Source organism: Bubalus bubalis, chromosome 3 (genome assembly GCF_019923935.1).
Source record: "Bubalus bubalis isolate 160015118507 breed Murrah chromosome 3, NDDB_SH_1, whole genome shotgun sequence".
Classification (NCBI taxonomy): Eukaryota; Metazoa; Chordata; class Mammalia; order Artiodactyla; family Bovidae; genus Bubalus; species Bubalus bubalis.
Window position 1 is genome coordinate 153168943 of NC_059159.1, and position 13714 is coordinate 153182656.

The following is a 13714-nucleotide window of genomic DNA, read 5'->3' on the forward strand; positions in this document are numbered from 1 at the left end:
CTCAAATATCTCAACTCAGTAGTGAGAAATCATTAACCGTGGTTTAAATGCTGCTCTGGTTCTGCCTGACAATTGTTAAAAGAAAAGCCCAAAAGGATCTAATTGCTTTCACGCACAGTCTGGGCAAACTACAAGAGTAGTTACTGACATAAAAAAATATTGCACCAGACAAGACAAAATTTACAAAGTCTAGCATCTCCCCCCAAATTAGAAAGCTTATAGTAAGAAAGTACCATCCATAATGAGAGAAATTACTTGATGTAAACTGATCAAAGTGAAAGTAAAGTTGCTCAGTCGTGTCTGACTCTTGGCGACCCCATGGACTACAGCCCACCAGGCCCTCTGTCCATGGGATTTTCCAGGCAAGAGTACTGGAGTGGGGTGCCATTGCCTTCTCCGTTAACAGCGGCTAGGCATATTATATTTACTTGGAGCTGGTATACTTGGTGACAGCCTTAGTGCCCTCAGACACGGCATGCTTGGCCAGCTCCCCAGGTAGCAGCACGCGCACGGCGGTCTGGATCTCACTGGATGTGATAGTTGAGTGCTTGTTGTAATGTGCCAGGTGCGATGCCTCACCAGCGATGCTCTCGAAAATGTCATTGACGAAGGAGTTCATGATGCCCATGGCCTTGGATGAGATGCCGGTGTCCGGATGGACTTGCTTCAGCACCTTGTACACATACACAGAGTAGCTCTTCTTGCGGCTGCACTTGCGCTTCTTGCCGTCCTTCTTCTGGGCCTTGGTCACAGCTTTTTTAGAGCCCTTTTTAGGGGCAGGAGCAGACTTACCCAAAAGGGGTGGGACAGAAAAACATTTGAAGAAATAATTTAAAATTTCCAGTTGTGTAAACCCCAAAATACAAGAAGCTCAATGAGAAGAAATGAGAAAATCTTAGAAATTGCCAGACAACAAGATACATTACAAATAGAGAAACACAGATGAGGATTACCATAGATTTCTCATTGCAAACAACACAAATAAAAAGTGGAGAAACATCTTTAATATACTTAAAGAAAAATCTGACTACCTAGAGTTCTATGCCTAGTACAAGTATCTTTCAAGAATAATGATGGTGAAAAAAAGACTATTGCACTATAAGAATATGAAAGAAAGTCCTTCAGGTAGCAGGAAAATGATGCCGTATGTTAATACAGAGGTAAGCAAAGGAATATTGTAAACATATTTAAAGAGCAGAAGCTCTCAGAATGAGTAAAAAGGCAAGAGCCAACTATATGCTACCCATATAAAATGTACTTTACATATAAAGACACTGATGGATTAAACTGATGGATAAAACATGTCCAACTCTTTGCAACCCCATGGAGTGCAGCACGCCGGGCCTCCCTGTCCATCACCAACTCCCAGAGCTTGCTTAAACTTATGTCCATCGAGTTGGTGATGCCATCCAACCATCTCATTCTTTGTCGCCCCCTTCTCCTGCCTTCAATCTTTCCCAGAATCAGGGTCTTTTCCAATAAATCAGTTCTTCCCATCAGGTCACCAAAGTATTAGAGTTTCAACTTCAGCATCAGTCCTTCCAATGAATATTCAGGACTGATTTCCTTTAGGATGGACTGGTTGGATCTACTTGCTGTCCAAGGGACTCTCAAGAGCCTTCTCCAGTACCACAGTTCAAAAGCATCAAATCTTCGGCACTCAGCTTTCTTTATAATCCAACTCTCACATCCATACATGACTACTGGAAAAGCCATAGCTTTAACTAGACAGACATTTGTCAGCAAAGTGATGTCTCTGCTTTTTAAGATGCTGTCTAGGTTAATGCTGAGCTACTTTTTATTCCCCTCAAATGTCTCTTTGAAGATTATGCACATTCTGGCTAGTCTTCTGAGTTTGCCAGTTGTGCTGACATAGATAAATTCCATAACTGTCTCAGTCACCCCATCTGTAAAGTGGAGATAGCCTCATGGCGTTTTTGGGAGCATGAATAAGTTCATTGATATGAAGAGCTTAGTAGAATATGTAACATATGATTGTCTTCGGTGAGCATCAGCTTCCATGACTGAGTGTTACAGTATGCTTAGTGAATTTGACTACTTCAGCCTCACGTCAGCTACTTATATAAAGGCTTCACAGAACGCTGGGCTTGTTTTGTCTTATCTACCTAGGAGGAACTATTAGGGCCAGTCCCATTTCATTTGTCTTTTGATGATTTATAATAAGTTGTTTCACCTAACTAGGCTTTAGATGAATTTTTTTCTGGTTATTTTTAGTTTCAAATTACTTAAGCCTTGAGGATTAGGCTTTTGGATAGTTGTTGATTGTATAGGAACACTACAAAAAAAAGAAAAAAAAAAGTAAAATGGAAAACAAGATACCTAATAACAAGAATTACCAAAAAAGCTGAAGTGGCTATATTAAGTTCAGTCAAAATAGATTTTAGAGTAAAGAGTTTTATAATGCTTCTGGTTGTGTATATTGAGGGAGGGAGGTAGAGAAAAAGGGATGGGGGAAGAGAGTGAGAAAGAAATGTTAAGGAATCAGGGTTTGGCAATTCCAAAATTTACAAGGCAGGCTGACAGGCTAGACACTCAGGAAAGAGTTGGTGTATCTTGAATCTGAAGGGAGTCTGAAGGCAGAATTCCTTTTTTTTCTGGGGAATCTGTCTTTCCTCTTAAGGCTTTCAGCTGAACAGATGAAGTTCACTCCCATTATAAAGGGTAATCTACTTTATTCAAAGTTTAAACATTAATCATGTCTTAGAAAAATGGCTCAAAGCAATATCTAGACTGATGTTTGACCAGACAGTGGGGCAATTATAGCCTAGTTAAGCTGACATATAAAATTAACCATTACAAGTAGGTAATATTTTTAGATTCATTTTTTAGATGAAATAAGCTCAGGCTCAGAAAGATATCTTGCTCATGGACACATGACTAGTAAGTAGCAGAACTGAGATTCAAACTGAGAGAGGCTGCCTCTGGAAAATATTCTCTTAATCATTATGTAAACTACTAAATTTAAATGTTGCAAGATTGAATTATCTCCTTCTTTGATACAGACTACATTTGACCAAAATTCTCTTTTAGATGATATATAGACACCTTCACCAAATCTCTGTATAGTACACATTTGAGGGCTAACAAAGTGAAAGTGGAGAGTGAAAAAGTTGGCTTAAAGCTCAACATTCAGAAAATGAAGATCATGGCATCCGGTCCCATCACTTCATGGGAAATAGATGGGGAAACAGTGGAAACAGTGTCAGACTTTATTTTTCTGGGCTCCAAAATCACTGCAGATGGTGAATGCAGCCATGAAATTAAAAGACGCTTACTCCTTGGAAGGAAAGTTATGACCAACCTAGATAGCATATTCAAAAGCAGAGACATTACTTTGCCAACAAAGATTTGTCTAGTCAAGGCTATGGTTTTTCCTGTGGTCATGTATGGATGTGAGAATTGGACTGTGAAGAAGGCTGAGCACCGACGAATTGATGCTTTTGAACTGTGGTGTTGGAGAAGACTCTTGAGAGTCCCTTGGACTGCAAGGAGATCCAACCAGTCCATTCTGAAGGAGATCAGTCCTGGGATTTCTTTGGAAGGAATGATGCTAAAGCTGAAACTCCAATACTTTGGCCACCTCATGCGAAGAGTTGACTCATTGGAAAAGACTCTGATGCTTGGAGGGATTGGGGGCAGGAGGAGAAGGGGACGACAGAGGATGAGATGGCTGGATGGCATCACTGACTCGATGGACGTGAGTCTCAGGGAGTTGGTGTTGGACAGGGCGGCCTGGCGTGCTGCGGGGGTCGCGAAGAGTCAGACACGACTGAGCGCCTGATCTGATCTGATCTGGTATACGTTAGATTCAATGTAAGTGAGACCAGATTATTCTATTATGAGGGTTATTAGAGTATGAGTATTTACTTAGCCTATTACAAAATGTGGTCCACTGGAGAAGGGAATGGCAAACCACTTCAGTATTCCTGCCTTGAGAACACCATGAATAGTATCATAAGGCAAAAATTTAGGACACTTGAAAGATGAACTCCCCAGGTTGGTAGGCGCCCAGTATACTACTGGAGATCAGTGGAGAAATAACCCCCAAAAGAATGAAGAGACAGAGCCAAAGCAAAAACAACAGCCAGTTGTGGATGTAACTGGTGATGGAAGCAAGGTCTGATGCTGTAAAGAGCAATATTGCATAGGAACATGGAATGTATGGTCCATGAATCAAGGCAAATTGGAAGTGGTCAAACAGGAGATGGCAAGAGTGAACATTGATATTTTAGGAACCAGGAAACTAAAATGGACTGGAGAGGGTGAATTTAACTCAGATGATCATTATATCTATTACTGTGGGCAGGAATCCCTTAGAAGAAATGGAGTAGCCATCATGGTCAACAAAAGAGTCCGAAATGCAGTACTTGGATGCAGTCTCAAAAATATACAGAATGATCTCTGTTTGTTTCCAAGGCAAACCATTCAATATCATGGTAATCCAAGTCTATGCCCCAACTGGTAATGCTGAAGAAGCTGAAGTTGAATGGTTCTATGAAGACCTATAGACCTTTTAGAACTAACACCCCCAAAAGATGTTCTTTTCATTATAGGGGACTGGAATGCAAAAGTAAAAAGTCAAGAAACACCTGGAGTAACAGGCAAATTTGACCTTGGAGTACAGAATGAAGCAGGGCAAAGGCTAACAGAGTTCTGCAAAGAGAATGCACTGGTCATAGCAAACACCCTCTTCCAACAACACAAGACTCTACACATGGACATCACCAGATGGTCAACACCGAAATCAGACTAATTATATTCTTTGCAGCCAAAGATGGAGAAGCTCTATACAGTCAGCAAAAACAAGACTGGGAGCTGACTGTGGCTCAGATCATGAACTCCTTATTGCCAAATTCAGGCTTAAATCGAAGAAAGTAGGGAAAATCACTAGATCATTTAGGTATGACCTAAATCAAATCCCTAATGATAATACAGTGGAAGTGAGAAATAGATTTAAGGGACTAGATCTGATAGACAGAGTGCCTGATGAACTATGGATGGAGGTTTGTGACACTGTAAAGGAGACAGGGATCAAGACCATCCCCCCAGAAAAAAAGAAATGCAAAAAAGCAAAATGGCTGTCTGAGGAGGCCTTACAAATAGCTGTGAAAAAAATAGAAGCAAAAAACCAAGGAGAAAAGGAAAGATATACCCATTTGAATGCAGAGTTCCAAAGAATAGCAAGGAGAGAGAAGAAAGCCTTCCTCAGTGATCAGTTCAAAGAAATAGAGTAAAACAATAGAATGAGAAAAACTAGAGATCTCTTCAAGAAAATTAGAGATACCAAGGGAACATTTCATGCAAAGAGGGGCTCAACAATGAACAGAAATGGTAGGGACCTAACAGAAGCAGAAGATATTAAAAAGAGGTGGCAAGAATACACAGAGGAACTGTACAAAAAAAGATTTTCATGACCCAGATAATCTCGATAGTGTGATCACTCACCTAGAGCCAGACATCTTGGAATGTGAAGTCAAGTGGGCCTTAGGAAGCATCAGTAAGAACAAAAATAGAGGAGGTGATGGAATTCCAGTTGAGCTTTCAAATCCTAAAAGATGATACTGTGAAAGTGCTACACTCAATATGCCAGCAAATTTGGAAAACTCGGCAGTGGCCACAGGACTGGAAAAGGTCCCTTTTCCTTACAATCCCTAAGAAAGGCACTGCCAAAGAATGCTCAAACTACTGCACAATTGCACTCATCTCACAGGCTAGAAAAGTAATGCTCAAAATTCTCCAAGCCAGGCTTCAACAGTATGTAAACTGTGAACTTCCAGATATTCAAACTGGATTTAGAAAAGGCAGAGGAACCAGAGATCAAATTGCCAACATCCATTGGATTGTTGAAAAAGCAATAGAGTTCCAGAAAAAACATCTATTTCTGCTTTATTGGCTATGCCAAAGCCCTTGACTGTGTGGATCACAGTAAACTGTGGACAATTCTGAAAGAGATGGGAGTACCAGACCACCTGACCTGCCTCTTGAGAAACCTATATGCAGATCAGGAAGCAACATTTAGAACTGGATATGAAACAACAGACTGGTTCCATATAGGAAAAGGAGTACGTCAAGTCTATATATTATCACTGGGCTTATTTAACATATGTGCAGCTTACATCATGAGAAATGCTGGACTGGATGAAGCACAAGCTGGAATCAAGATTGCTGGGAGAAATATCGATAACCTCAGATATGCAGATGACACCACCTTTATGGCAGAAAGTGAAGAACTAAAGAGCCTCTTGATGAAATTGAAAGAGGAGAGTGAAAAAGCTCAACATTCAGAAAACAAAGATCATGGCATCTGGTCCCATCACTTCATGGCAAATAGATGGAGAAACAGTGGAAACAGTGGCAGGCTATTTTTTTTTTTTTTTGGCTCCAAAATCACTGCAGATCATGACCACAGCCATGAAATTAAAAAATGCTTACTCCCTGGAAGGAAAATTATGACCAATGTAGACAGCATATTAAGAAGCAGAGACATTACTTTGCCAACAAAGGTCCATCTCATCAAGGCTATGTTTTTTCCAGTAGTCACGTATGGATGTGAGAGTTGGACTATAAAGAAAGCTAAGCACTGAAGCATTGACGCTTTTGAATTGTGGTGTTGCAGAAGACTGTTGAGAGTCCCTTGGACTGCAAGGAGATCCAACCAGTCCATGCTAAAGGAGATCAGTCCTGAGTGTTCATTGGAAGGACTGATGCTGAAGCTGAAACTCCAATACTTTGGCCACCTGATGTGAAGAACTGACTCGTTTTAAAAGACCTTGATTCTGGGAAAATTTCAAGGTGAAAGGAGAAGGGGACGACAGAGGATGAGATGGTTGGATGGCATCATCAACTCAATGGACATGAGTTTGAGTAAACTCTGGGAGTTGGTGATGGCCTTGCATGGTTCAATCCATGGGGTCAAAAGGAGTCGGACGGGACAGAGCAACTGAACTGAACTGATGGATAAGTGCATCATGAACGTGAAATCCTTGTGATAAAGCTATCTTACGTTCATTATGCATCTATTATGAACAGACACATTTTGCATGTGTTATATTATTTCATCATAGAACATAGCAATTTATCTATAAACTTTATTTTTGTTATAACATTCCATTATAATGTTAGGTACTGTATGTTTTACTGATGTTGTTGTGGTTGTTTGTTTCTTGGGAACTCGAACATCTGAAATCTATTTTCTTAGTCAATTTCCAATATTCAGTATAGTGTTATTAACTATCGTCATGCTGTAAATTAGACCTCTAGATTACATTAGATCATATTCATCTTAAATAACTAAGTTTGTACCCTTTGAACAATATGTCCCTATTTTCCTCACCTCTGTGCCACTGGTACCCACTGTACTACTACTCTTTGCTTTCATGTATTTGCCTTTTTTAGATTTCACATATAAGTGAGATGATTCGTTTTTTTTTTTTCTCCTGTGTCTGGGTTATTTAACTTAGTACAATGTCCTCTAGGTTCACCCATGTTGTTGTAAATGGCAGAATGTCCTTAAATGATAAATAATGTTTCATTGATATATATAACACACACATATATATGTATACATAATCTCACAATTTCTTTACTCATTTGTTGATAGACTCTTACCTTATGTGTTTTGTTTGATTTTCTTTGTATTTATTTGAGCAGTAAATACTAAAAGATTTTCAGACATACTGTATAACAATTTGCTTTACAAGACTATAATTTTGTTTTTCTCTCAACCACAGTTGTTGAGGTTTTCTTATATGATGTGGAATTCATGGAATTTAATCAGCATAATGTGTATTTATATCTTTTATGGCATTGGGTCCCAAATAGCAAAATAGAAAAATTCCTGAGCTAATTTATGCAAAGAAAATGTTTAATAGTGAGTTATACCTGAGAAATTGTAGAAATCTTTTTTTCTTCTCAATAAGTTACCCATCTTAAGCTCAAAGCCAAACCTGAAGAATCTTTTCCTGACAAAAAGAAGTGGAACAACTTGTGTTCCTCACACCACAGAGCAGAATACTGATTCTGCAGAATACAGACAGCTAGCCAGAGAATAAAGAAAGAGGGAAAGGAATCTGTTCAGCTTTATAAGAGAAGAAAGCAGAAATAATTTCTTCAGGAAGAGTAATTAGTTGTAGACATTTATTAGATGGCACTGGGAGGTTCATAGGAGAAGGCAATGGCACCCCACTCCAGTACTCTTGCCTGGCAAATCCCATGGACGGAGGAGCCTGGTAGGCTGCAGTCCATGGGGTCCCTAAGAGTCAGATACGACTGAGTGACTTCACTTTCACTTTCCACTTTCATGCATTGGAGAAGGAAATGGCAACCCACTCCAGTGTTATTGCCTGGAGAATCCCATGGACAGAGAATCCTGGTAGGTTGCAGTCCATGGGATCGCACAGAGTTGGACACGACTGAAGTGACTTGGCGGCGGTGGCGGGAGGTTTATAAGGACTCTTAAAGTTATCAGATAGAGAATGGGCCTGATGACTTTCTGCAATTATTAATGAGTATCTGATGCAAGTACTCAGTCATCCCATTACTCAGTCATCCCATCGTAGGATGAATCTATAATGGGGTAGAACACAAAGATGAGAATCTGCTGAAAGTGAATGAAGGAGCAAAATCCAAAGGAGACAGAATAGAACACTTTGCCTTAGCTAACCAAGTAAGAGTTATTTGAGCTCATTAAATAAACTGTACAAGTTAATCCCCTCCATTTATTTAAGTGTTCGTCGCTCAGTCATGTCTGAATATTTGCAACCTCACAGACTGTAACCTGCCAAGCTCCTCTGCCCATGGAATTCTTCAGGTAAGAATACTGAAGTGGGTTGCCATTCCCTTCTCCAGGGGATCTTCCCAACCCAGGGATCGAAACCAAGTTCTCTTGCATTGCAGGAGATTTACCATCTCCTTTGGATTGGTAAAGGCGAATTCTTTACCATCTGAGCCACCGGGAAGCTCATTCATCACATGTTTTCTCAGCATCTACTCTGTGCCATCCCAGGACTAGGTGCTGGAGAGAAAAATAGAGCAAAGCAGATATGGTTCTTCCCTTTTTGGAGGCTGCAGGAAGTAGCTTAATAAAATAATCAAAATCTAAGTGTGAAACCACAACTGTAAAAGGCCCTCTCATTCTTGGTTTTTCTGTCATGCTGTCTGTCATTTCTGCCAGGGGATGTGTTTCCCTCAGCTATCTGTTTGATTAACTTTCCTTACTCGTTTAAAGTGGTTGCTTAAATGTCTTATGAAGGAAGGCTACCCTGATCATCCTATTAATTTTACAGCTTCTATGGGCCTTGCTGCATTGGCCATATGCCCTACATTTTTTTCCTCTTGTAGGATTCATTATCTTGTAAGACACTGTGTACTTTCCTAATTTGCATGTTTCTTGGTACTGTCTCCACTGCAAAAATAAACTTCTTGAAGGCAGGGACCTATGTTTGTTTTGATAATTAGGTTCATATCCCAGGTACTGAGAACATTACCTGACACATCAGAGGTGCTCCATATTTGTTTATACACACACACACACACACACACACACACACACATACATATTTATTTGGCTGCTTTGGGTCTTAGTTGAAGCCTGCAGGATCTCTGTTGGGTCCTGTGGGATCTTTCGTTGGGGCACACACACTCTCTGGTTGTGGCGTATGGGCTCAGTAGTTCCAGCTTGCTGGCTCCAGAGTGTGTGAGCTTCAGTAGTTGCGGCACATGGACTCAGTTACTCTGTGGCATGGGGGATCTTAGTTCCCTGACCAGGGAGCATACCTGAGTCCACTGCATGCAAGGAGGATTCTTAGCCACTAAGTTCCTCAGTATTTGTTTAAATAAGTGAATAAACGAGTCTCTGGGAATGTATCAAATCATCTTATAGTAGTCAGAGTGGTTATAAATTATACCTGACTTAACTCCATCATAAAATGTATACTGTTTTAATATAATTCACTCAGGTTTTTCAGTTTTCTCAATTGATTTCTTCATGAAATTCCGAGAATTATTTTTTAAAAAAGGTAAGCCCTCTCACTCTTCATTTCAATTCTGATACTCGGCTTGTACCAATCAGAAAAGTATTTTCTCTGCAGAATATTGCTTTAATGTGATTTTATCATTATCTGATTTGCTGTGCTGTGGTTAGTCACTCAATTGTGTTTGACTCTTTGAGACCTCATGGACTGCAGCCCTCCAGGCTCCTCTGTCCATGTGGATTCTCCAGGCAAGAATACTGGAGTGGATTGCCATGCCCTCCTCCAGGGGATCTTCCCAACCTGGTGATCAAACCCAGGTCTCCCACATGGCAGGTGGGTTCTTTACCAACTGAGCTACCAGGGAAGCCATACCTAGACATGTGTGACATGGGTTAGTATGCATAGTATTCATGGTTTATCACAAAACTTCCTTGGCCTCTGATTTCTCAAATCTTTTCTGTTCTTACTCTTTTAATGGGTGTCATTTTATTGCAGTGCTTACTTATTTGATCTTTTCCATGAATATTTTAATAAACATTGGAATTTATTTGCAGAAAATTTCTATGGTTTAGAGAGAACGTTTGACATCATATTTGTCCTGGAGAATTTAGGTTACATGGGCTCAAGTCCTGCAAGGGATCTTCAGCCTATGGTTAAGCATTGATTATGTGCCAGAATCCAGGGATTTAAAAATGAGAGGATGTAGAGGATCGTCAAGGAGTTGCTTGGTTCTATTATCCTTGGAATTGAGCTATTAGAGATGGTTCACTGTAGCCTAAATTCTGGGCCAATCATGTGTAAGCATTGTCATAATTTAAGGAGCCTGGTAGAGCTAAAATTTCCCTGTTAATAGTATGTTATTTCCCCTCTCTCTTTCTTGTAGCCCCCTCGGGACTTACCAGAAGTCTGTAGAAAACAAGTCTATGTGTAACTGGCTATCTTTATGCACAAATCTAGGGTTCATGGACATGGATTTCATTAGAAATCTGTGTTCTCCACAGTCAGGCATTTAATAAGGCTGTCTTCTAGTCTTAGATGCAAGTAGAATCGTAATTGTTCTAAGAAGCTTGTAAATGCCATGTCATCCTGAAGTGTACCACCCGAGTGGTCCAGCATGTTCAGAAAAATGAAACTGTGGGTGAGAGGAATGAACGATGAGGCTGGAGAGTTAATGAGGGGCCAGCTCATAGGAGAATATTATTCTACTCAGGGAAGTTTTAGCCTCATCCTGAAAGCAGAAGGTTCCTATTTAAGCGTTTTATTTTTTTAAGTTAGAGGAATGTTATAATCTATGGATGTAGTGTGACGATTGAATTGGCAGGGTGGCAGGATGAGATGCAGAATAATCTACTTGAGGGATGATGGTGACCTGAATTAGAAAAAGGGCAATGGAAAAGGAAGAAGTATAGAGATGGCCTTGAGGTAGGTGTGCAGAGAAACTGGAGAGGGAAAAAAGATGAAACCCATATTTCTGGCTTAAGCATATGAGTGTTACTCTTGGGACAAGTAGCTCTTTTGGGTAAAAGATGAAAAATTAATCTATGAACTTACTCAGTTTAGCTATCTGTGGACCATCAAATTATCGTCTGTTTAAACAATGAGGTATGTGTTTCTGGTGCTCAAGAGAGGTACTGGAATGGAGGTCAAGATTTGGTATTTATTAGTACATAGATTTTTCTTGAAGCTGTAGCTGTAGAAAAGATTTACCAGGGAGAGCGTGTGGAGGGAGGAGAAAAGGGAGCCAGTACTGTGATTTACTATTACAGGGATATATGGAGAGTAGAAATCTGTAAGTGATATTGAGATGGAGTGGTCAGAGAGTAAGAAGAAAATCATGTTCACAAGCAATGGACCCATTAGAGCTTCCATCGTTTAAATGGGTCTTGTAAGTTCCCAAGGACAAGAGCAGAGTGTAGAGGAAGACAGTTATTGCCAAGGTCTTAAATGAAGAGGGAGAAGGACCAGGTGGTAGTAGATGACTGTATTCAATGGTGACTAGGTAGGGAGAGTGTGACTGGCTGACTAGGTGGTCCTTGCCTCACAGAAATAAGAGCAAAGAGTTTGGGGTGTGAGGGAATGAGAAACTTTCCTTTAAGAAGTATTCAGGAAAAACAAGATTTTGAGAGGAGTTCTAAAGATGGAATCTTTGTGTCTTCCCCCAAATTCATGTTGAGCTCTAATCCTCAATATGATGGTACTAAAGCAATTATTAGGTCATGAGGGTGAATCCCTTATAAATGGGGTTAATCTCCTAATAAAAGAAATGCCGGAGGTCTCTCTCATCTCCTATGCTGTGTGAGACACAGCTAGAAGTAGGCTGTCTATGAATTAGGAAGAAGTTCCTTACAGTACACTGAATCTGCCAGCCCTTAATCCTTGACTTCTCAGCCTCCAGAACTGTGATAATTAAGTTTCTGTTGTTTATAAGCCACACATTTATGATATTCTATTATAGCAGCTTGAAATGGCTGAGGCCAATTTAAGTGAAGGCATGAGAGGGAGGAAGGAAACAGTTAAAAAGTCGTGAATATAGAGGGATTTTGTATAACTCAGGACTCTAGAGGGCACAGTGGGGAGGTTTGGAACAGGGGAGAAATAGATGGTGTGTTAAAGGGAAAGCATCACAGAGTATTACGGTGGTGACATGGTCAGTCAGTTCAGTTACTTAGTGGTGTCCAACTCTTTGCGACCCAATGGACTGCAACACACCAGACCTCTCTGTCCATCACCAACTCCTGGAGTTTACTCAAACTCATGTCCATTGAGTTGGTGATGCCATCCAACCATCTCATCCTCTGTCGTCCCCTTCTCCTCCTGCCCTCAATCTTTCCCAGCATCAGGGTCTTTTCAAATGAGTCAGCTCTTCGCATGAGGTGGCCAAAGTACTGGAGTTTCAGCTTCAACATCAGTCCTTCCAAAGAACACCCAGGACTGATCTCCTTTAGGATGGCCTGGTTGGATCTCCTTGCAGTCCAAGGGACTCTCAAGAGTCTTCTCCAACACCACAGTTCAAAAGCATCAATTCTTTGGCGCTCAGCTTTCTTTATAGTCCAACTCTCACATCCATACATGACTACTGGAAAAACCATAGCTTTACTAGATAGATCTCGGCAAAGTAATGTCTCTGCTTTTTAATATGCTGTGTAGGTTGGTCATAACTTTTCTTCCAAGGAGTAAGTGTCTTTTAACTTCATGGCTGCGGTCACCATCTGCAGTTATTTTGCAGCCCCCCAAAATAAAGTCTGTCACTGTTTCCCCATCTATTTGCCATGAAGTGATGGGACTGGATGCCATGATCTTAGTTTTCTGAAAGTTGAGTTTTAATCCAACTTTTTCACTCTCCTCTTCTACTTTCATCAAGAGGCTTTTTAGTCCTTCTTCACTTTCTGCCAGAAGTTCTATGTCATCTGCATATCTGAGGTTATTGATATTTCTCCTGGCAAACTTGATTCCAGCTTGTGCTTCATCCAGCCCAGCATTTTGCATGATGTACTCTGCCTATGAATTAAATAAGCAGGGTGACAATATGCAGCCTTGACATATTCCTTTCCCAATTTTGAACCAGCCTGTTGTTCCATGTCCAGTTCTAACTGTTGCTTCTTGACCTGCATACAGATTTCTCAGGAGGCATGTCTGGCAGTTTGGTATTCCCATCTCTTGAAGAATTTCCCACAGTTTATTGTGATCCACAAAGTCAAATGGTTTGGCATAATCAATAAAGT

General features: G+C 40.4%; 1 protein-coding gene across 1 annotated transcript in view; it reads right to left on the reverse strand.

The window, feature by feature from the left end:
- Window positions 1-377: 377 nt before the first annotated feature.
- LOC102400687 (histone H2B type 1-N-like) overlaps window positions 378-13714 on the reverse strand; it is a 101677-nt gene continuing 88340 nt past the window's right edge. The window contains exon 2 of the mRNA XM_025279158.2: window positions 378-787. Within this exon, the coding sequence (XP_025134943.1) occupies window positions 425-787 (363 nt within the window). The 3' untranslated portion in view covers window positions 378-424. The remainder of the gene's footprint in view (window positions 788-13714) is intronic.